Source organism: Mustela nivalis, assembly GCF_964662115.1.
Source record: "Mustela nivalis genome assembly, chromosome: 3".
NCBI classification, from domain to species: Eukaryota; Metazoa; Chordata; class Mammalia; order Carnivora; family Mustelidae; genus Mustela; species Mustela nivalis.
The window spans coordinates 173,465,143-173,493,121 of NC_139022.1; the positions used below are offsets into that span (position 1 = coordinate 173,465,143).

Sequence of the window (27,979 nt, forward strand, 5' to 3'; positions counted from 1 at the left end):
TGCGCAGCCTCCAGCAGGGTGCCCAGCTCAAGACAGGGCAGTAAACATTTATCAGATTTACAAATGGGTAGTACCTTTCCCCTCTCTGCTATTTTGCTTCATAATCTATAAAGTTAACCTAAATTCTCATGCAACAGTTAAATTGTTAAAGGGAGTTAAACTCCCTTTGCAGAAGAGTGTAGTGATATAAAGCAATAGCTAAAGGATCAAATGCCCCTGGGATTTAAGTGTTTGTTGTTTCATTTTTGCTTAGTTTTAAGAAGTAAGTGAGGAGAGAAGAAAGCTAGAATCCAGGAGCATCCTTGTCCACATATAAAATAGAAGAGAAGTTTTGCTTTATAAAACTGGAGGGAAAGATGGAACCATTAAGAAAGAGATTGGCTCCATTTGTGAATGGGTGTCTAGCCCTTCTTAATTCATTTAGCTTGTAATAATAGCATTTAGTTAAAGAAATTAACACTCATTAAGAAGATTAGTATGGCAGTTAGGTTACTGCAGAACGTGTCTTGCTTGAAAGAGCAAAGTTTGAAAACGTGGAGCTATATGTCAGCACCTTTATTAATTAAATATCGTCTACAGACAGTGTCTGTCTTGCAGGAGAAATGCGATGTATAGAGAGAAATTGCAGGATCCCCTAAGGTCTTCCAGCTTCCAGCAAGACAACTTTAGCCATTCAGTAATGAATCACATAAACACTCGGAAGGAATTTTGACATATACTCAATTTACAAAGTAAATATTCTCCCTTCAAAATGAATTTGATATTTTCCAAATCTCAATGTCTTGAGTTTTTGTTTGCATTGACTTTGGATTAGCTTCTAAAGACTGTGATTTTCCTTTGTTAATTCATTCATAATATATTTATTGACCTTAATACGTGCCAAGCACCAAGTGAGCCCCCGAGTGTAGGATGACGAATGAGGCACCCTTGACCCTGTCTCCATGGGGCTCAGAGTCTAATGAGTAATTCTGGCATAAATAAAATCTCCTGAATATCTATTGTGGATTTGAGCCAGAGGACCTTAGAATTACCTTAGACGTTATCCCAAAATCAATTAATCATTAAAATCTGATCCTATACTGTACCAGGACCTAATCTTCAGGCCTGACATCCTCTCCAATTATTTTTTAAGCTATATTTGAATCACAGCCAGTGTTCCAATCTTAAATTTCTAATAGTAAGAGAATTAATCACTAGTTATCATGTATTTATTGGATGGAGTATTCACTCTGTGGATTTTTCTGAAACCAAAAAATGATGACTATGAAGATATACACATTATGTGATAATAACTGAAAAAAGCAAAAAGCAAAACAGTAGTACATATATGCCATCATTATAACTTAAAAAAAAATAGGAGGAAAAGACAAAGTACATTCACCAACATCTAGTTAACACACTGTAAGAGGGGCTTGGCTGAAATGCTATTTTATTATTGGAATCACAAGTTAATACCTCCAGGTCCTGGGTAGGTCAGAAAATGAACAGTTAAAATGTGGTAGATAGATATGAGCATACATAAGCTTAACTAGCGATTTATGAAGCATAAGTCATACTACTGTTTTTTCTGTAATAGGGAGAGACACAGATTTTGTGGGGTCTGAAGCTTATACAGTTTGGGAAGGGGTCTTGCTAAGGAAAAGAATATCACAATTATGGATGCAAAATGTCAACCAGTCTTAGCTCCTTAACAAATGTGAAGTAAAGAAGGTTAAGCTTCCTTAGCTTCATGGCAGATCCATCTTTGGCAATGATATAAACACATATTTTGATTCAGGTTCACAATAAAAGCAAAGAACATTTGTGAACACCATCTTGTAGAGATGTCATGAGCTGCTTCTACAACAATGGGATTATGAGTATATTTTTTTTTTTCTTGATCAAATCTTTTTTAAAGATGTACTTATTTGAGAGAGAGAGCAAGAGAGGAAGCAGGAGGAGGGACAGTGGGAGACAATCTTTGGGCAGACTCCCTGCCCAGTGCGGAGCCTGATGCAGGGCTTGATCCCACCACCCCGAGATCCTGACCTGAGCCGAAACCAAGAGTCAGACACTTAACCGACTGAGTCACTCAGGCGCCCCTCTTGGTCACATACTTTAATGTAATCATATCATTGTTTCCATGGAGAACACAGTTTCTAAGAACAAGCAAGATCACTAAAAATATTTCATAGGTCAGATCTACTAGGATAGGCTCTCTGCTTTCCTTGGTGATGCATTAGCCAGCCAACAGTTTTGGATTCAGCTTTCTGTTCAGTTTCCTCACGAGCATGTTTCTGTTTCCTAAATGGCAATGTGTGTTCTAGTCACTTGTATAAAGTCAGATAATTGTCATTACCAACTTTTGTACCTCAGCTGAGTTTGAGAAACACGGCCAGAGAGTTCACAATAAGTAGATGTCCACTCCCCAGCTTCCAGCTTTTGCACTCCCCGGTTTAAAGCTGGGTAGAGAACTCTGTGGGTAAGCTTGGGCTGCAGCGGTGTTCTCGACTCCAGATCCTTGCACCTGAGTTATCCTGGTCAGCAGCACCTTGGCTTTTATACACCAAGCTTCCCTTAATCTTTTTATTTGCAGCATAATCCAATGAATTAATGATTCTTAAGGAAATAACCAACCCCATGTGTCTGCTAAAATACTTGTGTATGGAAAGATCATGAGCTTCAGATTCAGGGGGATCCTAGATAAGCTTTTACATGGTGTGTGATTATAAGCAAACCACTCAGTGTGGTACCGGGAGCACAAAGGCAAAGAGCACATAATGGGTCTGGGAGATGGAAAGAATTCAGTTGACGATGGTTCCTGCCCCTTCCTGCTTCCCTAGGCTAGTCTGCTCATGGAGGTCCTGCTGAGTTGGCATGGCTAATGAATGCTATTTCTTCATGCCTTTCATACTCGTTGAAGGGTTAGCTTCAACTTTTCTCTCTGTCCCAAGTAAAATTAAAAATCAGACCTAAGAAAAGAAGCAAGGGAGGAAGGAAGGAAGGAAGGAAGGGAAGAAAAGGAAGAAAGGGAGAAGGGGGGAGAGAGAAGAGGCAAGAGAGGAGAGAAAAGGAAAAAAAAGTCAAATAGCTCTTGTATATGTGCTTTGCCTTCTTTGTTGAGGTATACTACCCATTGCCTCTGGCCAATCCACCTGGACCTGTCAAGATTTGCTTTTTACCTTTAAACCACTTCACTTTGAGAGGTACAAGGCTAGTCAGGCCAGACTCTGCTCCTGGTACTACATTATGTCCTTGGCTTTGGTCTGTCTGGCAAATACATTTTCTGGCAGTTTGTGAGGCTCTACCCTGTCTTAGCTTCTGTGAGCATGGCTCCATTCAGTTGGTAGGAGCCTCTGTCAGGGGATATTCATTAATTCCTTGTCCCAAGTCCCCCATTGTGTCATATATCTATCTACCCAGAGAGGCTATGATTCAGGCAACTGATGGAGGGAGATTGGACAGGGCCAGGAGTAAGGAGAGCCAAGTGCTTACCCTCCTTGCTGCAGTCACCAGGTTGGGGAAGGCACCAGGGAACCCAGAGTAGATGCCACCCTTGACAGAAGTGCTCTGCTGACACAGAGAGAAGTTCTTCCCTTGGACTTGGCTGTGTTCTCACGGGGGATTCTCTGGCATTGGCACGTAAGCCTCATGACTCATTCATGGGCAAACTGTTAAGTTGGGTGAATTATAAGGAGTCAGCGTAATATAAATGTTTTCTCTGGACTTACAGTCTTCTAAAGCTTTGTGTAAGAGTTTAGGTGTATTCCTTGACCCTTTGGGCATCCTTCAAGTGTAAATGACAACTTTTCGTAGTCTCCAGTGTCTTCTGATTCTGCCTATGAAACCCTCATCTACTCAGCCACAGCAGGGCTTCTTTCAAAGAAACATGAGATGGGGGCGCCTGGGTGGCTCAGTGGGTTAAGCCGCTGCCTTCAGCTCAGGTCATGATCTCAGGGTCCTGGGATTGAGTCCCGCGTCGGGCTCTCTGCTCAGCAGGGAGCCTGCTTCCTTCTCTCTCTCTCTCTCTGCCTGCCTCTCAGTGTACTTGTAATTTCTCTCTGTCAAATAAGTAAATAAAATCTTAAAAAAAAAAAAAGAAAAGAAACATGAGATGGGCAAAGAGTAAGCATGTCTTCATTTTTCTCTGATTGGCTGGGGAGGCGAGGACACTGTGGCCCTTTCATTACCTCTGTTCTGTAGAGGAGAGAACATAGAATACCAAAAGTGCAGACTTTTCCCTGAATGAAGTGACCACAGATACTTTTCTTTCCTTCTTGGGCAGTTGGACACAGTGTTTTCTGGTCCTTGTTCCCCCCAGGCGACTTGAACATCCCTGAGCTGCAAAGGGCTCATGTTGGTTCATCAATACTCCATGTGTCCTCTTTGTCCTGGTTTTGGTCCTTGAGCACAGAATTGACCACAGCTGAGCTGCCTTCCCTGGACAGCTTCATCCTGGGGGCACACCTGGCCTCTGCAGAAAGACATTATGTTTGTTAAAAGACAAATTTCATGACAACTGAGATCCACCAGGAGGGTAAGAGAAACAACTCAGGTGCCGTATGTGACAAGTGGGGAAGTGGGATTGACTGTGTCATGTCAGAAACTGAAGCTGATGGCCCAAGTTGATGACAGTTGCTAGACTCCCAGGAGCACTCCTGTTTTGCTTATTTCAAATACTCTTTACTCTAACTATTTCTTCCTTAGTCTTGGTTTTCCCAAAATGCTTCATAATATGAGTATCAGTCTTGTTCAGTTTTTAAAACAGATTTTTCAGGAAAATTTGAGTGTTATATCCACCTACCAAGATTTTAATGAAAACCGCTCACTTAGCATTACTGGCAATACATATCAAATATTCTAATTACATATTAAAAGCAAATTTAAATGTAAAAAATCACTGTATTTAATCAAAATCATGTAATGATAAGCCAACAGTGAATAGTTTTTTAATATTAAAGTTAGTGACTAATTGAAATTCTGGATCATTAATTTCATCTGCAAATCATAATATATAACATGAATTACTATGAAATGTCTTTAGCAAGTGATGCATAATAAGTATAAACAGGTATTTTTTACCAGTAATTATATCTTTGTTTACTCGGCATGTGTCCGAAATTTTAAAATGCCATTATATTGTAGCTGTATCTCAGTTCCTCTTGGGAATTACAAATTAATCTTCTCGTAGATTTCACAACCTGATACATGCTATCCACCCCCGCCAAATTTTTCCTGCCTAAGCAAAACACCAACATTTTATTCACATCAGTATGCTTCCAAGGAATCCTAAGGAAACCTCAGCCCAGCCATGCTGCTCTGCTTCTGATCCTGGTCATGCCACAGACACGCGACTCTCTCGTTCCCTGGGGCCATCATGACCAGGCATTCTCCTCTCACTCAGCTGAGCTCCATCCAACTCCATTCAGAAGGCAGCCTGCACACGCCATCTTCCTGGAATCCTTCTGCTCTACCTCTCAGCCCTCTCAGTCCTGTCGCACCATTGTCTGAGCTTCTTTCTCACTTAGTAGTTAGCCCTCCCCATGCTGTCAGGCAACATTCATGAAGGTACTCTGCCTTCCTTGCAAGACTGAAAGTTCACTCCTGGTCTTCGTGTCTTCAACACATGGCATCCTGCGTGGGAGTCAAAAATATCATTGTGAATCTATCCAAATGTGCAGCTAAAATATTTTGCACCACTTAATAGAAAGCAGTGTGGCGTGTCACATTGCCTGCTCAAATAAAGAGCTCCTGGCATTTTCAGATTTAGTATTTTTGGTCTAGAATGTTTTCAAACACCCCAGAACCCAGTATCATATTGTAAAGACACAATTATGTTTAGAGATTAATTAGAATAACTATATGTATCCCATCCCCCAAAATGCCTTTTCCTGATTTATTACATGATATAACTTAACCCTCAAAACAGTCCTATCACTCCAGTTCCGTGGGAGCAGAAACTGAAGAAGGTGTATGTTTCAGGTGGGTTCACCAACTGAAAGACGTGTGGCTCTCTTCCAGTGCATTCCTCAAACAGTATCCTGTCTCATTAGAATTTTTTCAGTCTTATTTCTAGTAAGACAGTGTTTTTATTGCAAATCTTAAAATAAAAGCAGATTCAGAAGTACAGAGTGACTTTGGTCATTAGGAAGAAGACAACTCCGATCGTGTTAGGAATTAGGGCAAAGATCATGCATGAACAGAAATCCGTCTCTCCCACTACTATCATGAGGAGAGTAGAGATATGTTAAGTAAATAGACACGCAGTTTTTGCACAGTATTTTAAAGTTTACAGCACTTACTAGGAAGCCCTAAATCTCGACCGGACCTCCCGGGCTCTCTGCCCATTCCTCTCCTCAAGGTTCAACCGAAGTCTGGCCTCCATTTATCTCACCCTTTAAACTGCCCAAGTTCCCTCCTACCTCAGTGCCTTCCCCATCCCATGTCTGTCTCGCTGCTGACTGTTCTGATTTCCTAAGCCATGTCAAACGGCTCACTCCTTTTCATCTCACTGATGCCAGCTTAAATGCCACTCCCTGGGGTATTTCCTGACCCCAGACCCATCCATCCAAACAGGGTTTCCCTCTTTGGGTTATTCCTTTGGAAATGGTTGTTGCCACTTTTCAGTGTTTATTTCCTTTTCCAAAGGGTAAATTCTGTGTCTGCTTTGCTGTCCATGGTACCCCCACTCTTTTCAGGCTGGTTCACGGCAGGTGCTCATAAGTGTGCCCCAAATGAATGAATGTTGGAATCACTTAAAATCTCATGTTTAATGAATGCATTTTCTTAATATGGCAAGAATACTTAAGATCAAAAATAAGCTGATTTAATGAAAATTAGTATGACAGAAGCAAGTCAGATAAAGACATTAACACTTAGATAATCTAACACGTGAAAGGATTGTATTCAGGAATTATCTCCAGCTGCCTAGAAATACAGTAGAAGATTTTAATGAATATACCTCTTTTCCCTATTACCCAAATTAGCAAATAGCATAACTGTAAACTTTAAAATTTGAAGGAAGCATTTAGTGAAACATTTAATATCACTGTCTCAGAAAAGGGAAAGTGGTTTATCCTTCTTCTAGAATTAAGGCCTGTGTCTAAATAGACCTTTAGCTCTAAAACATATTCTCAATAAATATGTTTTTAAATTAAACTTTCAGATTCTGACCAACATATTTTCTGAATTCAGATACTTTCAAATACCAAAGCAATATATCAAGTGAGAATAATCTAAGGTTATTAACAAAATGTGGAAAGTTTTTTATTAAAAAGATTCATCATACAAAGAAAAACATTTTCAAACTACAATGAAGAAAAGCTTCTTTCACGATGGCCATATTAATAAGAATTTGTGATTTTCCACGCCGTCTCTTTAAAAGACCCGCCTTCCCACAGCAATGAGTTATGATCATAGGTTTTTCCTAAAGTATACTTTGGAGTAAAGGTAGGGCTCATTTGAATTTTGCTATGGCCTGAAATATTTTGACTGAGGGAAACATACTTATCTATAAATGGAATTTTTAATGAATGGGTATTTATGCCTGGAGAGGAGTTTTAGTAGTTTTAAGGGATAAGTGGAATGTTAAGAATGTGCAAAGCCCTCAACATTATGGGAAGAAAGAGATGTTTTTACAAGCAGCTTTTCATTGAAAACAGCTTCAATATCCTGTGTAACCCTGTGGCATTGTTTCGGTCCTGCAGGCAGATTTGCAAAGAGAAGCCAGGGGCAAAGTGAGGGGGTTGGTGGAATTTTCCTGTTTTGGAAATTTTAATTTTTGTCTAATGTTCGTGTTGCTTTAATAAGAAGCATTAAAAGGAATTCAGGCCTTTTGAATCATTCTGTAAGTGTAGCTTTGTCCCATTTGCTCACCAGTGTGAAGATGGGACCATGTGCAGAGAAGGGTTCCCATGTGTGATACCCACTGTGGAGTCAATCTGGCGGGTGGGCTCCGTAAGACATGGGCACTGTGGGTCAGATCTCACTGTACCACCAAGGGACTCACAGCAGGAAGCAGAAGAGTTCTTAGTTCTCACTCTGCCCGGATCTGTCTACAGTGGAGGGGTCTTCAGATTTCTAGAAACTTCCCACAAAATAACATCTGCATAGAGTTGATTTGCTGACCCTGAGCTTAGTGACAATATGAGAAATATCTTATTTTGTAGATACGAAAACACACACTTCCCTGTCTTATACATTCACTGGTTTATCTTCCTCTCTCTTATTCCTTTAAAAAAAAAAAATCAGGGCGCCTGGGTGGCTCAGTGGGTTAAGCCGCTGCCTTCGGCTCAGGTCATGATCTCAGAGTCCTGGGATCGAGTCCCGCATCGGGCTCTCTGCTCAGCGGAGAGCCTGCTTCCCTCTCTCTCTCTGCCTGCCTCTCCATCTACTTGTGATTTCTCTCTGTCAAATAAATAAATAAAATCTTTAAAAAAAAAAAAAAAATCAAATCAACTGTATGTCTTAAAAATGATGAGTTCTTTAAACTGAGAAATGTGAGATATGCTTTACGTACTATTAAAACAGGAATACAGGTCAAATTCTCCTCTAGGGAACTGATCATTGCAGTGAATTTTTATTTAAAAAAGAAGTTATTAAAAATCATATTCCCAAACCTCAAGAACTAGAGAGTTTCAGAAGCTGATGCTCACACTTTGTGTTATAAAGTTGTGTTTTAAAAAGATGTTGTCTGAATTTGGTAGAAAAAGGAAAAATAAACCATACACAGCTTCCTTGTTACTTAAGTGCCAGGTCTGCTTGTGTGGGTATGAGGATTGGGAAGTTTAGGTTAAAAAATATATATATATAGTTTTTTGTTTGTTTGTTTGCTTGCTTGTTTGTTTTAATTCAACAAACGGAAGGAGGAAAGGAGAGTTGCTAGAAATGCATTTCACATGGATCACAGACAAGGAGGCTAATGAAATGATACTATAAAAGGATCAGAAGGAATCCTGAATAAATGTTTTTATGATTTTTTAAGTGTGGAAGCTCTTTCAAAATATGGCACAAATTTCAGATGCTGTAAAGGAAAAGATTCATAAACTTCACACCATAAAATTTTGAAACATTTGTAGCTCAAGAAAAAATGTTTAATAATAAGTAGAGAAAGTATTTGAAACATTACTGATAGAGGGTTAATTTTCTAATATGGAAATTTTCACTTGCAATGACTACATAAAAGGAGTGAAGCCAGTTACTCAATCAAAAAGAAACAAAAAGCAGGAATTGGTTACAAATAGGAAATTTACAAGAAAAGAAATACGGGTAATCCATCAATGTGCACACACACAATAGATTTTAATCTCACAACTGAACAAATAGATCAGAGAGCTAGAAGAGTGTTTTTATCTATCAGAAAGGGCTAAGTTTAAAAAAAAAAAAAAAAGGCAACATCTAGCATGGAACAGGGAGAGAAGAAAGAGTTCTCCTCCGAACTGTTGATTGGTACAAAATCATTAATACCTATAACTTCTACCTCTTCAATGCCATGTATAGAAATTTATCATGTAGAAAATACATACAAACGTATACATTACAACCTTGCTTTTAAAGGATTTAAATAAATGTTGATTCTTCTAGGTAATAGAATACTGTACAGCCATATAAGGAATCAGGTAGAGCTGTATATACTGGCAAGAAAAAATGTGACAGTATATTTTTATGTGTAAAAAGCAAAACTGAAGGCTATGGGAACAGTCCCTTTGTGTGTGTTATATCTAACTCTACTCATTAACAAAATAAAAATATATATGTATATAGAGACGTATTCATGCATGAATGCTATTTGTGCAGAGAAAATATCCCCCAAAAGAATAAAAGTGTGAATAGTACCTAGAAAGCATGTACTTTGTAGTAATTGTTTTGTCTGATTTTTTCATGTGCATCTACTGTATGCCTGGTAAGGTAATTCAGCAAGAGGCCCTTAGACTGGGGTGGCCCCAAAGCCTTGGTAGCTGACCTGGGCAGACTGAAACCAATGTCAGAGTCCCCACACTCGAATCTGGGAAAGTGAAACTTTGGAATGACCAATCCCAGTCAACCAGGCATTCCCAAATAAGGCCCCCATTCAAGTTATAGCCAATCAAATAATTTCCTTGGGTTGCTTCCAAATCTTCTTCATAAAATTCTCTCCCCTACCTTCTGTTAGAGGAACCTCCTAAGCACTTTTGATTTGGGGCTACCGTATTCAAAATTTTAATGTGCCTCAGTTTACCTTGTATGTGACCACATGTATGTGGTCACTCACCATCAAGTTCCAACAAGGCTGTGGTGACAGGCAGCTGTCCCACGCCCCTCTCCACCCACCCTAGTCCTGCTGGGAGAAGAGCCAGTAGTAACCATCTCTGTTGGAACCTCTTTGGGTGGTAAATTAATAATAATTCCATAGTGACAATAAATAATAGTTTTTACCATTATTGCTTGATTTATTGCATTTTGCGCCATCTTCCCCTGCTGTGGGACTTCAACTTTGTTTTTCTCTGCTTGGGTTTCTGCATTTTAAAGACTACATTTATGTCACTTAAAATAAATACAGGAGCTAATCAAAGGATTGTATTTGTAAGGTTCTGTGAGGGTGCAATGAGCTAACGAGACCAGGTTCTTAGAACGGTGCTTAGTATGTGGTGATCATATTTGATATGTTAATTGATTATTTTGTATCATTAATATTAACAATTTAATATTACTTATACTACCTCCTTGGCCCATGTTTGATAGTTAGACTGTGATTTCTAGACCTACTCTTGGTTCACTGGTAATCCGCTAACAGATTTCCCCAGCCTGAAGGGCCCCTTCCCTTTAAGAGGACATTAGCACTTTCGTGCTGCACTAGCCTGCCTTTCCTCTCTCTCATTTCCTGCACATCTGACCTCTTGGCCCCTTCAGAGAGTGAATTCTCAGGTCTTCAATGCCCTGCTTGCCTGTGGGGTCATCGTTTGTATAATTCTGGCTCAGTCACTGTCACACTGTCTGCTCCCCTCCACCCTTGAACACCTCTTGCCTTGACGACATAGGGCCAAATTCTTCATCTAATGATGCCCATGTGCTGCATGAACTCTTTCACAGAGACAAAGCCAAAATAAAGTATCCACCATCTGCAATACTTCTGAAATAACGTATTGAATATATTGCAGTTGGAGCTATAGTAAGTTACTATTAAATTGAAATTTTTCATTTATTTTTAAGCTATGGAACCCAAAAGGAAGAGTTTCCTGTTTTATTAAATTCATACTGACCATGTTGAAGGGTTTGGGGTATATTTGTTTGTCCCTGGGCCAATTTCTTAAATCTTCTGTGCCTCAGTTCTCTTATCAATGAAGTAAAAAATACTCCCTCATTAGAGTTAAGTGTCTAAATGATATAATAAATTGATATATTATAGTAGGTGTTCCACAAATAACATCTGTTACTAAGGTAATGAAGATGATAGTGGTGGTGGAAAAAGTGATGGTGGTGATGATGGTGGAGGTAATGGTGGTGGTGATTGATGGTGGTGATGGTACAGGTGATGATGATGGCGATGGTGGAGGTGATGGTGGTGATGGTAGTGATGATGGTTATGGTGGAGTTGATGATGATGATGGTGATGATAGTGATGGTGGTGATGATGGTGGTGGTGATGATGGTGGTGATGGTGCTGGTGATGATGATAGTGATGGTGGTGATGATGGTTATGGTGGAGTTGATGGTGATGATAGTGATGGTGGTAGATGTGATGGTGGTGGTGATGATGGTGGTGATGGTGCTGGTGATGGTGGTAGCAATGATGGTGATGATGGAGGTGGTAGTGGTTATGGTGGTGATGGGGGCAATGGTGATAATGGTGATGATGATAAAGTGAAAATAATGCATCTTATAAAAGTTGTATCTGAAAGATATAACAGGTTTTCAGCAAATACTGCCTGTTGCTAAGGGGTTGCAGTTGATGATGATGATGGTGGTGGTGATGACAGTGATGGTGATGGTGGTGGTGATAAGAACATCTAGGATTTTTTAAGCATTGAAAAATTTTAACTAGCTCTATTCATGATACCAAAAGGCTCATGTTGGTACACACAGTCCCTTGGTCGTCTGCCCTGTATCTTAGGAAAAATAGAGGTATTTCAACCAAAGTTAATTGATTTAATTAGATACGTATGGGCATATGCATACATTGTTCTCTAGTGTGCCGGCTGAAACTTGGTTTCTCCTAACTAGTTTCCAAGTCAATTCATCAGGGCTAGACTCACCTAAGCTCGCATCTGTTACTGCGTGGGTAAGGCTGCTCTTTATTGACCATTGGGTGTGTGTTTGCAGTGCCTGCATTGGGGCCCAGGACCCTTACTGTGGCTGGGACGTGGTGATGAAGAAATGCACGAGTCTGGAGGAGAGCCTGAGCATGACGCAGTGGGAGCAGAGCACCTCCACCTGTCCTGTAAGTGTGCGTGTTCTCCAGCCTCAGAAAGCACCGTCCATGGGAACCCAGCTGCCCTGAATCCTAATCCATATCCTGTATGCGCGTCTGGAACCTTCCTTGCAAACCCGGTCTGGGCTCTCTCAACTGGTTCCCCTCTGAGCGTTCGTTAGAGCCACACAAGATGTTGCCATATGCTTTTTGTCTGCTTTGAAGAGACATATCGTAAGAGAAAACTCTGCTGCTTTGCTAGTGGGGTGTAATATCTCTGTTTCATTCTTGGGTTTTCTCTCGAGATTGGTGTGGACTCTTGCCCTTTTTAGCATTAATAAAATAGTGACTCCACACCCACCAATTTCCCATGGAAGCTATATTTCTAGAAACTGAGATAAGTAGAGCTTTTAAAATAATAAAATAAAGGCTGTAATTATTGGACCCCATGTGGGACAGTCTCAGGGTCACAGGAAGGTCTAGGAGAAAGAGCGTGACGGCCATTCCTACTGTGAGCCCCCAGAATGAAGAGCCTCACTTCCGTTTGGAGCCAGTTCTCGAAATCTAGGAAAAACAGTTTCCTTTGCCAGTTTTTTTGCTTAAGGCCCCACATGTAGGACCCGACTTGTTTGTTTTCCTTTGTCTCTAGAACTCTTTGTGCAATGATCTCAAACTCTTTTTCTGGCCTCAGACCATATGACTAATAGCTATTAACCTCCACGCGTTTGAAAACCGATTGAGAGTCACTGTGCTGTCACAGAGCTGCTGGTCCCTGTGACTGTCAGAGCTGGCTCACTTCTACAGGGAAGAGCGGGAAAAAGAAGCAGCACATTCCTTTCCGTGAGATCTGCCCTGTTGCTCCTAGCAGAACTGCCCGTGGGAACTGGGTGGTCACCTGCTCTTTTCCTCACCTAACCTAAAAAGGCTTTCCTTCAGTTTGTGCGGGGGAACATCAGGTAACGTGATATGAGGAAGGCCAGGGTTAGTAAAAACAGCATCATCTCCCAAGGGTGGGCACGAGATCGAAGGCTTTTACTGCAAAAGTGTGAGATCACCACTTCCGGGCTCTGAGCTGAACTTTGCAATGGGGTTTGCTGCTGGTCCGCTGGGTTATGTAGCTCTTTTTCAATGATTCTTGAAATTGATTAGAAATATGCCAGTGTTTGTGCCAGGTTCTTTCTCATTTTTGAAAATTCTTTAAAAGCACAAAGATGTTCACCTTAAATCTCTGCAGCTAGAGATAACATAAACAAGGCTCTACATTATGGGCCCCTACTTTTGAAGGATCAGAGCAATTTTCTCATAGATGTTTGACCTTGCATTTTTAATGTCAAAAAGGGTAGCAGAATATAATAATAGTTCTTCTTAAGCAGTAAGGCCATCTGTGTATGACCTGGGGTTTTGTGGGTATCTGAGACAGCTACTTGTAAAGATAGTTTGTAAGATATCTACTTGTAAAAAGATAAACTGAGGCATATTAAAAATTTTAAGAGTTTATCTTAGGAGAAGGGAAAAATGAAGGGGGGAGAAATCAGAGTGGGAGAAGAACCATGAGAGACTATGGACTCCGGGAAATAAACTGAGGGTTTTAGAAGGGAAAGGGTTGGGGGGATGGGTGAGCCTAGTGATGGGTATTAAGGAGATCACAGAGCGCAGGGAACACTGGGTGTTCCATGCAAACAATGAATCTTGGAACACTACATCAAAAACTAATGATGTACTGCATGGTGACTAACATGACCCAATAAAACAAAATTTTAAGGGTTTATTTGAACAAAATGAATTCCAATGAGGCAGCATCCAGTCTAGCAGATGGAAAGGAGCTCTGAGGAGGTACAAAATCAAAGACTTTCATAGGAAAGAGTAAGGAAGTTATTATACTAGGCAAAATATCAGGTTGGTTATTGCCAAGTTACTTTCCTTAGTGGATGATGGGTCTACCAGGCAGATAACTTAACTAGTGTTAATCAGACATTTCCTGATTGGTTTAAGATTCCTTTTCTAAAAGAACCAAAACTGTAATTAAGTCTCAGTTTGGTGTCATGGGGGCCCTAGCATAAGAAGCTCCATTATGGGTCTGTAGGGCTTTTTGTTTCTTTCTTTAAGATTTATTTGTTTGAGAGAGAGAGAGAGAGAGACGGATAGCACATGCATGAGTGGGGAAAGGGGCACAAGAGAATCATCAAGCTGACTCCCCACGGAGCTCTGAGCCTGATGATGCCCCTTGATCTCACATCTCATAAGATCCCGATTTGGACCCAAACCGAGAGTCAGACTTAGCAGCTGAGCCACCCAGGCGCCCTTGTAGGGTTGGGTGTTTTGGGGGGTTTTTTGGCTTTTTTTTTTTTTTTTAGTAACTATATTAATTGTATATCTCTTTCTAAAAATCTCTCTTAGAAAGAAATGAGCTAGATGAAAGTTATTAAGGTATAATTATAGGTATTTTTGAAAGCTATTAAATATAATTTTGCTTCTGTGTTACTTTTTTATTTTGGCTAAAATGGAAGAAAGGTTTTGATTTTATTGGCCAAATCTACTGTACTTCATCGTTTCTGATATGCCACTGTTGTTTTATAAGGAAAACATATGCTGGCATGAATGGCAAGATGGAGACTCATTTCAGAGATGTTTACTATATATAAGTATAAATACACATACACACGTGTATTAAAAAATCTTATAATTGGTTAAATAATTTTCCTTACCTACATTTCTTTATCCAAAGGAAATTAAGCTTTATAAGCTGAGGGATGTTTTTTCCCCAGGCAAAGAACTTAACCTTATTTCAAACTTTATTCCCAGACTTCTTCAACTTAATTAGCTGCAAAGAATGAATCGTGTATAAGCAAAAACTGAGAAGAGCTTCAGTGTCAAGGGGCTTGGCCTTAAAAATATTACCAATCTAGATTTTATGAGATCCATGAACAAAATTTTATTTTTATTTTTTATTATGTTTTTCACCACACAGTACATCATTAGTTTTTGATGATTCATTGTTTTCGTATAACAAAATTTTAAGAAGCAGCCATGGTATAAAATAGCAGCTCCCAGTAATGGTGACAGTGTTTGCTCCCAGGGATGCCTAAACTTTGGGGTTGTTAAAGTGGATCACTGTTCCTTGGTTTGTGAATATATTTACTTTTTCAATACTAGAGATATTGCTTACCCCTAACTTCTTGAAGGAGAACTGAAGTGTTTTGTCATCGGCGGTAGAAGTTCCAAGGGCGAGAAGTTCCTTGCCCTCCCGTGCTCACTTGTGCTTGCCCTTTGGCGAGTTTCTCCCAGTTCGTGATAGTTTCTTTCATCTTGTTGGAGTAGAGATGGGACCATGCGGGGGCATAGGGTTGGCGCTCAGGGGGTCTTGGTGGAGATCAGGTGTACGTACATGGGAACGCAAGGCGACAGCTAGCGGGGTGCTGGAAGTCAAGTGGAGGGATTTTTAATGAGACCAGAGCATCTCACATCCAGTGTAAAAGCACACGTTGAATAATGAAAGCGGGGATTTTGCCATGTGGACGGAACTCAGTGGGAGTTAGGCAAACATGGAGTAGGATAAGGGTCAAGCAGAATCTGGGGAAACCTACCAAGTAAACGTTCATGAACTTCAGACCAGGGACTTTGCACAATGGAGTCCCCCAAAGTCAGTGCTGCGCTCAGAACCCAGGCAATCCTTTGGTGTCTGGAGAGTTCCACTTGGTGACGGGCCCATTGGAAACCCTCCCGGGGACTTGGTGCGGGAGAAGACCTACTTTCCACAACAAGATCCCCATTTTAGAATGTTTATGGAGACAGGACTGTAGTTGGCTTTGATAATTATAATCGAAAACATTCTCAGGTGAAGAGATTTGAAGTGCCCCAGCAGGATCGGAATTTACAGATCTAGAGTGACTTGGGTATTGTTTACGTCCTGCATAACTCTCAGTGCTGCTTAGCAAGGAGAGCGTTGTCTTACAAATCTCCCCGGGCTGTAGTGATGCCTGAATGCCACCCACATGCTTTGTGCGGACACAGTCACCAGCGTACTGTCCCACGCATTAGAACTCTCCCTGTTGCAGCATGCACTGTGCCGTATACTACGCGAGCACCTCGATGTCTACAGTAACTGGCTCCTCCCCAGGACAGTGTGTAAGCAGCACCTTTGCAGTGAAAAGATATTTAGCAAGGACTGAGCCCAGAGCCTCCACTGAGAAAGCAACACCATGGAGCACATCTGAAGGGTTTATAGAAGGTTCTAAAATTGCACTGGGAAAGAAATCAGGATGTGAATCCAGTGCTTCTGACATTCTGCCCACTCTACAAGACAGTGACATTTCCAGCTGCCAGCATCTCCCGAGAGCAGGGACGGACGTGTACACCCACCCACAGGTGAGCCCGTGGTCACCTTGCTCATTATGCCCAGTAATTCCAAACTGTGTACTTAAATCTATGGTAAAGGAAGGAAGAGGGAGCTGAGGTTAACTGTGTGTCTACACCATGTGCTGCATGCTGTGTTAGGCCATTTCAATGGATTATCTCATTTAATGTCAGGATCACCCTGAGGCTAGGCATCAGTGCTTCCATTCTAAAGACTGCCCCTATCCACCCAACCTGTCGTAGCCCGGAGCACTCCTGCTCACTCCTCTTCAAAGGTGCTCGCTCTCCCTCATGTACTTCGTTCATGGAGAGACATTTAAGAATGACATTGACATTACGACATGAGCTGGTCCTTTCCATGGAGCACATCCAATATCCTGTAGTGTTATAATCACTGACCAAAACGACATGAAACTTTGAAAATAAATGAAGATCTTTTGATGCCTGAAAAAACATACTCTTGGAAGATAGAAGACTTTGATTTAAGTATGAGGATAATAGGTGGAGTGCAGAAGACCTTCATGATACACTCCAGGGACCTCGGCACCTAACGAATGCATCTACGCCCTTGATTACTTGAGAATTAATGAGCATGAGTGACTCAAAACGCAGGATTGTGGATTACGCTTGTTAATAGGAACTGAATCTTCCTCGGCTAGTACTTGGGAATCCATTACTTCCCAGGTGAGGGGAACTTTGCCATTATACAGTTAGGGATAAAAGTGTACGGTGCTGGTTTCCATGACACTCTCACCAGGGAAGGATCAATGAATCACATCACAGAATGAAGTGACGGAGATCATAGTCTCTGGATTAGCTTGTTTAGCCCGATTCTTGGGTCTTTCACAACCAGTGAGACTGAATAAACTGAGCCTCGACTGAACCTCAGTGTGCCTCTCTGTGAAATGGATGTAGGTACCAAGAACATTGTGAACACTGCAGAGTTAAGACGTGGAAATCACTCACCACAGTGCCTGGCATACACTACCACCTATATATGTCTTACTATATAATATTTAGTAAGACGAAGCACACAACTCAAATACAGAGTCACTTGACAGAAATCTGGAGATAGCACAACCAAAGATAAAATATTCTAGTTAGCTTTATTTCTGACTTCTAAGGAAAACTAACAAAATATAAAAATACTCATGTGGGAAAGGGGAGTAGCAGAACCTACCCCATTATTCACAGATCTGTTCCCTAGGAAGATTCTCAAACTAAGATACTCAGCATCAAAAAGGTGAGGGGGAGGGTGGAGTTAAGAGGGTGGAGTTAAGTCTGACCGCCCATGTGCTACCCCACCTCTGGCCAAAACAGAAAGCGCCCCCTTACCTTGCAAATCACAGTCATGATATGCTCTTACTGACAAGTGCCCAGCACAGTTCTTTCTCTTTCCAGTGTTTTTATCGTAGTAACTGTTCCATCCTTTTCTTTTTCTTCTTTCTTTTTTTAAGGTTTTACTTATTTATTTTCGAGAGAAGAAGAGCACAGAGGGTCAGAGGGAGAAGCAGACTCCCCGCTGAGCAGGGAGCCTGATTCAGGGTCGATCCTGGGATTCTGGGATCATGACCTGAGCTGAAGGCAGAGGCTTCACTGACTGAGCCACCCACGTGCCCCTCTTCTATGTTTTTCTACCTCATTTCACAACATTCTTTCATTTATTGCCACTTATTTCAGGTTATTTTTCTTTTTTTTTAATATAATTTTTTATTTTTTATAAACATATGTTTTTATCCCCAGGGGTACAGGTCTGTGAATCACCAGGTTTACACACTTCACAGCACTCACCAAAGCACATATCCTCCCCAATGTCCATAATCCCACCCCCTTCTCCCAAAACCCCTCCCCCCAGCAACCCTAAGTTTGTTTTGTGAGATTAAGAGTCACTTATGGTTTGTCTCCCTCCCAATCCCATTTTCTTTCATTTATTCTTCTCGTACCCACTTAAGCCCCCATGTTGCATCACCACTTCCTCATATCAGGGAGATCATATGATAGTTGTCTTTCTCTGCTTGACTTATTTCGCTAAGCATGATACGCTCTAGTTCCATCCATGTTGTCGCAAATGGCAAGATTTCATTTCTTTTGATGGCTGCATAGTATTCCATTGTGTATATATACCACATCTTCTTTATTCAGGTTATTTTTCTTGTTCCCTGTCTTTATTGGCCCATCTTTTGCTCATCCAGACAGTCGGACAGAGAACATGCATAACATCTCTTGGCCTAGAGACTACGATCTCCTGCCAGTGCCCAGAGGTTGGGGGAAAGGATGTCTAGTGCATAGGGTTCTTTCCTTCCCTGGGCATTTTCCTGAGATGTCACTGACAGCACGGCACGAGATGAAGGCATACAGCATAGTGACGTCGCTTACCTGGACTGTGAAATGATCACCCCAGTAAGTTCCCGTAACACCCATCATCTCATACAGATACCCCCCACCCAGAGGTCTTTCCCCAGAGAATCTCCTCTTAGCAACTTTCCGATGTCCCATCCAGCAGTGTGAGTGAACTCGAGCCATCGGGTTGTACCTGACCTCCCCAGGACTTACCGATCTGCAGACTGACCCCCGTCCTCCAGTTCCTCCCCACCCCCGTGTCTGTCTGTCCACTTGCCTGCTTCTCTCTCTCGGTGTTTCTACTTGTATCTGTCCGACACTGACGTCTTCTGTGTTAACCACCCTTCTGATAAACTTAGCTCGCACGAAGTTTAGCCGACTGTGAGTCTGGCTTCACGACCATGCAGTCTGAATGTGTTTCTGTCGTGAACCGTCCTCTTGCAACAATCTGGATGATTCTGTTTCCTCTTTATTCGTGTGTCATCATCGTGGCGTATGTCTCCTGGCCTCACACATCTTCAGTTTCTCCACGTTCTGTGCTGCCTGGGGTTTCAGATTTCTTCAGAACCTCCCATAGCTAAAGAGATGCTAACAGTCTCCATGCGCGTTTCCTTGCTGTGTTAGAAGGAAGAACCGATGCCAACGGGGTTTGAGAGACTTTCCTGCCCCAGTCCTCGAATCTGTCTCCCGTCTGCCCTTCTAAAGCTTCTGGTGGGGATTTGTAAGCCTTCAGAGGTCACAGTAGCGCTCCCTCCCTCACGAGCTGGGCGGTCTGCACCCCTCCCCGTCCACTCTCTGCCCCCCAGGCCTGACCTGCCCTGCTTCCGGCCTGTCCCCGACCCCAGCCAGGCTTCCCTGCTGTCTTGGGGTGAGACAACAGGGGACATGGGTGGAAGCAGAGAAGCTGGGGACTTTCTTCCTTGCCCTCATCCAGCTTGGGCTGTAGCTCTGGTTGGGGTTTCTGTCCCTCTGACAGCCCTGTCAGGCTGCCCTTCCCCAGCGCTGCCCCTCACTCGGCCGCCATTACCTGGTCTCTGTCTCTGAGGGGCCTGCGGTGGTTCCACGTGGGGCTCCGTTGCTGTGAGTTCTGTTCCGTCACAGCGAAGGCGGTGGCTGAGTGTCCCTGCACAGGAGCCGTTTGGACCAGAGACGAGAGTGAGTGCAGGTTGGGTGTGGGAAGCCCCGAGAGCCAAGGCTTTGCTGCTCGAGGGACACTTTTGTGTGAGGACTCCGTGGCCTGACTGTCCCAGCGCTCTCTTCTCCAAGGAAACCCTGAAGGCTCCAGGGCAACGTACGGTCCGAGTAGGAGCAGCGTTTTTATCCCGACTGCGCGGGGCTAGAGGGACCTTGGAAACGGGGGTATTTTCCTCTTGGGAAAAATCTGCCTTCGTGTGTGCGCTCCCATTCTGGGTGGGCCCGGTGAGTCCCCTCGAAGCCAGCTCCAGACCCTCCTCTTGGCTTCTTTCGGAGAGCGCCAGGCATGGCGCGGGTTCTGGATTTTCGTGCCCCCCCCCCCCAGGAAGGGGGGAGGGAGAGGGTCATCCTGCGGCTGGAGATGACCCACCAGCCCCATCGCAGCAAAGGAAGGGGGTTCGCGGAGACGTTTTTCTGCTGTGTTTGGAGACATGATGGGACGGAAGTAAAGCTCACCATGTTTTCACTGGGTGTTGGCACTTCTCTGCAATGGGAAGGACAGGCACAGTTTGTAGCCTCCAAAGAATGAATCACTTTGTCCATGGAGCCTCTTCCGTGAGGATGGTGCGGCTGGCAAAGTGCCCTCCCCGGGACGCCTGGGTGGCTCAGTCCCTTCAGCGTCCGCCTTCGGCTCAGCTCATGATCTCAGGGTCCTGGGATGGAGCGGGCATCAGGCTCCTGCTTCTCCCCTTCCCACTCCCCCTGCTTGTATTCCCTCTCTCACTGTCTCTCCCTCTCTGTCAAATAAATAAGTAAAATCTTCAAAAATAAAGAAAGAAAGAAAATAAGAAATTAAAAAAAGAAAAAAAGGTGCTTTCCTCGATCCCAGTCCCAGACCCGAGCTTGCTGGGCAGCCAGCCCCTCCTCACCCCACCCCCCACCGCCTTGCCCCGCTCAGAACGCAGCCCCTGGGGCTTACACTGCTCCACGCCCAGCCCTTCCTCGCCTGCTGGCAAGGCAAGCCCTTGCAGGGGCGGAGGGGTTACAGACCCGTCCGCCTGGGATGCGCCTACCGACTCCTACAGCCCCGGTTGCTTAAATCAGCTATAAATTGAATGTTGACCATTTGCAGTGACATTTGAGCTAGGCCGATCTGAAATGGAACTTTTGAACTTTCTGTCTTCTTTTTTTTTTTTTTTTTTAAGGGATGTAAACAGGCAGCAGAATCACACATCTGTGATTTTTCGCTTTAGTTCTGCTTGTTCTTTGGGTTTCTCACGTTCGTGGACAAATCTGGGGTGAACCTCATTGCCCAGCCATTAGCAGTCCCCTCCCCTCCCCCACCCCTCCAGACCCCCTTCTCCCTCCCCCGCTCCTCCAGCATTGTCTCCACCAGTGACCTCTGCTGTGTTCTTACGAGATACCTCTTTAATGGCAGCATTAAAATATTCCGCATGTGTTCTGACATACAGTCTTGAAGTCTGCCTGTTGACAACCTTGACCCCGGCTGACCTCCTCACGTGTCTCCTCTTCCTAGACGAGGAATCTCACGGTGGACGGGCACTTCGGCGCGTGGTCTCCGTGGACGCCCTGCACGCACACGGACGGCAGCGCCGTGGGGTCCTGCCTGTGCCGCACCCGCTCCTGCGACAGCCCGGCCCCCCAGTGCGGCGGCTGGCAGTGCGAGGGGCCCCGCATGGAGATCGCCAACTGCTCCAGGTGCGTCCCCGACGCCGCTGCACCCCTGCGTGAGCGCACAGACTGTGCACGGGCGGGAAGTCCTTCTTGGTGACCTTCCCTTTTCAAGAGAGGGGGCGAAGGACAGCCGCTCACCACGTAAAAATCACGTGATTTACGGAAGGAGATTGTCAATTATCAATTACATTACAAATCAAAACCCAAGTAATACGTACTTTGCTGGATCAGGAAACATGTTGTTAATGCGCACGATATTCTTGGCTTGTTGGAGGGAAGTGTCCATGTCAATCGAAATCCTCTTCTGGAACATTCAGGCTACTTTAGGTCCCTCCTGGGAGGACAGACATGTTTGCGGTGAACTGGCCACGCGGGTCAGACGGGGCTCCTCCCACGGGCCTTTCCCTTTGCCAGCATCAGTGTCTAGAAGCAGGTGAGTGCCACCGACCCTCCACCGTGACCTCGCCATGAGGTGGTTCCTGAGAATGAAAGCAGTGAAATCAGATTTGGCGACACCTAGTCGATGACACAGCCAGTTCTTGCCAGTGATGGAGTCCCAGCTCCCCGTCCCTGAGGCGTACTGACATGGACGCAGGTGGAGGTTTATGGAAAGCAGATGTGCCGCTTCTGGCCGCACATTAGCCAACCTTCCAGTCCGACCTGGGAAAGGGAGCCTCTGCTATTCAGGCAGACACTTCATGAGCGAAAGTCCCCAGCCGTGTACCCAATCCCTCCACAAAGACGCGTGCATGTGTATCAGGTCACCCAAGCCTAGTGTCACTTAATGCTTCAAAGGAAAATTATTCCGGCAGCCCATGTACTCGTAAGCAGCCCCTCCGGCAGAGTGGGGAGGCAGGATGCGCTTTGCCTCTGGAGTGTGAGCAGCAAAGTCATGTAGTTTTGGTGGTCTCAGAAGCTACCCCTGGAGTAGTATTCCCAGAGCTGTAAAGGACAGATCTGGGGTAGCAGCTAGAGCTCACACGTCCACACATGCTTGTGGTTCATTCACCATGTTTGTATGTAGATGGTGTAAGTGTCCTGGGGCCGTCTCCTCACAGCCACCTGCTCTTCTCCCCGCAAAAGAATATTGCCGACCTAGATACCCCTCAAATACTTGCATATTGGCATATAATTTTTTATCAAAAGTTTTAATAGTTGCAAAGATATAATTTGTTACATCACTATTTAAATGTGTAGTGGAATCTCGGTGTCTTCGTGATTTCATAGTTACCTGCCCACTTAAAAAATCGATGAGCAGGCTCTCCTTTAATATTTAGAAAATTTATGTTTTTCCTCCTTTCATTCCCCATTTCTATTATCTTTCCCTCATAGAATGTTATCCTCATATGTTACATTTATAGGTGGAAGTCTTATATTGGTCGCTATATCCTGCCACCCTGCAACTACCACAGAAACAAATTATATGAATGGAATTTTAAAACAAAATTTTCATTTCTGATAACTGCATGCTTTACATTTTATTTTTTTATTTTTATTTTTTTAAATTTTATTTATTTATTTGTCAAAGAGAGAGAGAGTGCGCACAAGCAGGGAGAATGGCAGGCAGAGGGGCAAGCAGACACCCCGCTGAGCAGGGAGTTCAACACAGGGCTCAATCCCAGGACCCTGGAATTATAACCTGAGCCGAAGGCAGATGCTTAACTGACTGAGCCACCCAGGCACCCCTAGTCTTTACATTTTAAATATATGTTTTGAAAATTAGCATACAAGAAATCTAAAAATCATGAATATTAGATGTTTTGACAATCTTTTAACACTAGAAAGCGAGGTTTTATTGGAAATGCATTCCTTTGGGCAATTGTTTTTAATTCCCAGCTACGTTTCCTTTTCAGGCATGAATGTAACCTCTTGCCTGACTCAGGGAGGGCTTAGCATCAATTCCATTTTGTGGTTTTTATTCTTCTGGTTACAAGCACTGACAGGTATGACTTCCATACATTGATGGAAATGTAAGATCACAGCATTTTCCCTCACTTCTCTGAATTCTTTCGAAGTCATCTGCCAGAGGCCTGGTAATCTAACACCAGAGATTGTCATTATTGCTCTGTATCAGTTGATAACCTGTTTATGTTGGCATTCAATTTTGTTGGAAGCAAAAAATCGCAACCCACCTAACCTGCAAGCCAACTTTTTCGCTCCTTCGGTACCGACAGGTGCTCCCTCAGTGCCAGCCGAGTGGCACATCAGAGAGCCTTTCAGAAGGCTGATCAGAGGATTCCAAATTAAACCTGTTACTCTTTGTGTACAGACACCTTGTCTAACCGATATACTCAGAAAGTGTTGAGAAATTCCGAATACTGCTAACTCAATACATTTTGTGAATATGTCTTTGAATTTTTTTCAGGATTATTTATTTATTTGCATGGGGGGAGAGATAGAGGGAGAGGGTGGAAAGCAGACTCCCCGCTGAGCACAGAGCCCTTTAGATCCTGAGATCATGACCTGAGCCAAAATCAGGAGTCCGACGCCCCACCGACCGAGACACTCAGGCACCCCCACAAATATATTTTTGATTAAATGCTTTTATCACATCACATCATTTAAATATTTTTTCTCAATATCCTGGAGCAGCAGATTGAAGTCATTCGATGTATGAAATGAAATCCACAATACAAAGTAATTAGCTTAGCCAGACCTTCCAAACAGGGCCAAGTCAGACTTACTATCGATCAGAAAAATCTGGCTTTACTTTATAATTAAAATGACTATATGAAAGTGCATCCGCATGACATCATGTCCCTTTTGAATTCTAATTTGTAGGGAAGGAGGGAGGGAGACATGGGGAGAAGCGGGAGAGAGAGAAATAGAGCTAGCCACACGGGAAGGGAGGAGGTCAAGGGGAGGGAGGACTGAGCAGTGCAGTCGGCCTGAAAAGGACTCAGCTGATGCAAGGGGAGCCCCGTACCTGGGGCAGTCCTTGATGGTGGTTCCTTCCTCAGCCACAGGTCCTAGCCAGGGGCCCTGGAGAAATGAGAGTGTCCGTCCCGCCAGGGGCGTGGCATCCCGCCGGGGGCGTGGCATCCCGCCGGGGGGCGTGGCATCCAGCACTAGGTTCTTCCACAGCTGGGGCTAGGAGCAGCCCAGTCCTTAACTTGGCTCTGCTCTGTAGCGTATCTGAGTCCAGAACACCCCAGCTGTCCGGGAACTGGAACCAGGAGGACGGTTCCGACGGGGATGCACTGGGTTGATTTCCTGTTTCCTGCTTCTTGTCCTGTGGTTGCTTCATTGTTTAACTGCGCTCAGGGTGCACCTTCTCCCCTGCCCCCGTGTGCCATGACAGCACAGCATCTTCTAGCTTGAATCAAGCATCAGGAGAGCGGCTCGAATTAGTCTTCAGGCACTCTCCTCACTTGCTTGTTAATTTACCGTATTTTTTAAAAGCATTATTTTGTTTCCATGAGCCTGTGTAGAATGCAGAAGCTTCTGGGCAGTCCCTCATGCCACAGATGAGACCGGGCGATCCCGCTGTAAGGAGCCCAGAGAGTCAGGGCGCTGCCTACCCAGGAGGAGAGGCGGGTGGGATGCGGAACCGCGGAGTGCGGGGACCCGCTGTGCCCTCTGCTCTCCTCCTCGGGCCAGCCCAGGTCACTTCACCAGGTTGAACGAGCTTCGCATTAGATTTTTATGTGATCACAGGGAACAGCCGGATCGATACCGCATTAGGCGTGGCGTTCCTTCTGTAAGAGTGACACGGCTCCATCCAGGCATGGGAGAAACTTTACAGAAGTTAGAGGACTGTTGTGTTTGTAGGCGGTGGTCATGAGGAATGTTCCCTGTGATACTGTTCGCGGAAGAAAGGACCGTCAAGTGCACGAGTGCAGCTTGTTTATTGATACGTCATTGGCTTCGGTTCTAGTTGAAGTGTCATCCTGGGAGCAGACCTGCAGTATCATTAGTGGTCATTTTAAGATTAGTAATTGAATAAGTAAACCCCTTTTAGTGATGCTTTAAAGGCAGAAGTGGGTTGTTGTGGACTGATTGAATCCTTGAAATGTTCTGTCCGCCTCTTGGTGGTACTTCATGGCTACTATGATGTCTGCTGCTGCTGCTCCTTCTTTTTTTTTTTATAAGATTTTATTTATTTATTTGACAGACAAAGATCACAAGTAGGCAGAGAAGCAGGCAGAGAGAGAGAGAGGGATAGGCAGGCTTCCTACTGAGCAGAGAGCCCTATGGGGGGCTCGATCCCAGGACCCTGAGATCATGACCTGAGCGGAAGGCAGATGCTTAACCCACTGAGCCACCCAGGCGCCCCCCCCCCCAACCATGTCTGCTTTTAAGCAGCATTTGGCAAGACCACAAACCCAGGGCCATACAACAGATGCACACACAGACAATTGCACTCATGGAATTCTTCGCTTACTGTTTTTCTCTTATTTATAAAGACCTCGATTGGTCTACAACAGTCTCCCTCTCTTGTAAATAGAATATATTACAAGATGTCATGTTTGTTAAAAGATTTAAGAAATTAAGAATTAAACAAATGTAAAAATTACACAGTTTTGGAAGGAGAGTTTCCTGTACTATCGAGCTGTTTTGCCAACATATGTAGAACTTTGAAAGTAAAAGGGCCTTTTCATTTATGTTGAAATGACTATTTTTTAGAAAATGAAGTGAATTACTTGGGTAATTTTTTAAATTGCATAGGTAACAGGGTATAAGATACTAGCTAATTATCTTCACAAGAAACTTGGATTTGTCTTACTTTGTGATTACTTGGTTAAATGATCATAAAGCAGCTTTATGATAATATAATACATCAAAGCATCACTATATATTTTATTTATATCATGATGAAGTTTCAGAAAATAGAGAAATATGAAATATACTAAGAATTTTCTCAGAGGAATGTTTATTTGAAATTATTATAGAAATTATATGTTCACAATATTGCTTACACCTTGAGCTTCAATGGCACAGTTGCAGACCTGCATATTTTTAAAGGAATGTATAAAATAAAAATAAGAATTAATGTCGGTTGATTTTTTTTCCAGTGGAAAAGAAAATCCTCTGAGGATAACATAGTATAGAAATGCGTATGTGATCAGTAAAGTGTAAACGGATTCCAGCTGCAGTGGGCTGCTCACGTGGGAGTTTGGATTCCAGATTTATCAGATATTTTGACAGTTAAAATCTTTAAAAATGCTAATGATTTGTTTTTTAATGGCAGGGACTAACTACTAAGGAAAGTATTTAAATTATAAACATTCTGAATACAGGCATTTCAAGGGAAAAGTACAATATTAAAAAGAAATCCTCCTCTAGCTGTCAGTGGTGGTTCTTGTTATAAACCACTTTTATACAGGCTGTTTATTTTATTTTAATTTTATGTTTTGTATGCCTATCATATTATATTTATAATAGCATAAATACAGTTATGTGCAATTTGCACTGCTTGTGTACGTTCTATATCTTTGTCAAACTCTAAGAAAATAACCAAGAATCTGAATTTAAAGTACCCTTCCTTCATTTTTAATAAAGTTTGTTTTAAAGCTTTGGCCATTACAATGCTCGTTGGACATTACAGATGCTATCAAGAGAACTACTGGTTTTCTTTGATATTAGTAGATTTTAAAAGTGAGCATTATAGGTAGTTTTAGATGCTATTTTGTTCAGATGTGCACTTTTTACAGACTCTAAATGATATGTTACAAGTCAAAGCATAAACTCTACAGGTTCAGGGATTTATTTCATATTGCTTTTCAAGGAAATAGACTTATTTTTCATTAGTTAAACTTTTTCATACCTAAAAATTTTTAATAGTTTCTAATACAGAATTTTCTCAGAGAAATTATCTGAAATTATTATAAAAATTATGTATTCCAATTATTGAAATTGTGATAGGAATTATATATTCAAACTATTGTGGATAACTTGAACAAATTAATTTATTAATTAATAATAATTATAAAATAATAATAATAAGTAAAAATAAATTAATTAATTTATCGAACAGATTAATATGACACCTTATTTTTAGTGCACTGTAAGCGTTACTGCCCAAGGTCCAACCTAAACTCTAAAATCAGACAACCAGGAGCAGGACCTCCCTGGAGCCCAGGTCCCATGGCA

General features: G+C 42.9%; 1 protein-coding gene across 4 annotated transcripts in view; it reads left to right on the forward strand.

Moving 5' to 3' along the window:
- The window catches only part of SEMA5A (semaphorin 5A), a 466,391-nt gene that overhangs the window by 363,309 nt on the left and 75,103 nt on the right, over positions 1 to 27,979 (forward strand). For all 4 annotated transcript variants that reach the window (XM_082725185.1, XM_082725188.1, XM_082725186.1 and 1 more), the window contains 2 exons: positions 12,277 to 12,394; positions 21,729 to 21,910. In XM_082725185.1, coding sequence (XP_082581311.1) covers positions 12,277 to 12,394; positions 21,729 to 21,910 — 300 coding nt within the window. The remainder of the gene's footprint in view (positions 1 to 12,276; positions 12,395 to 21,728; positions 21,911 to 27,979) is intronic.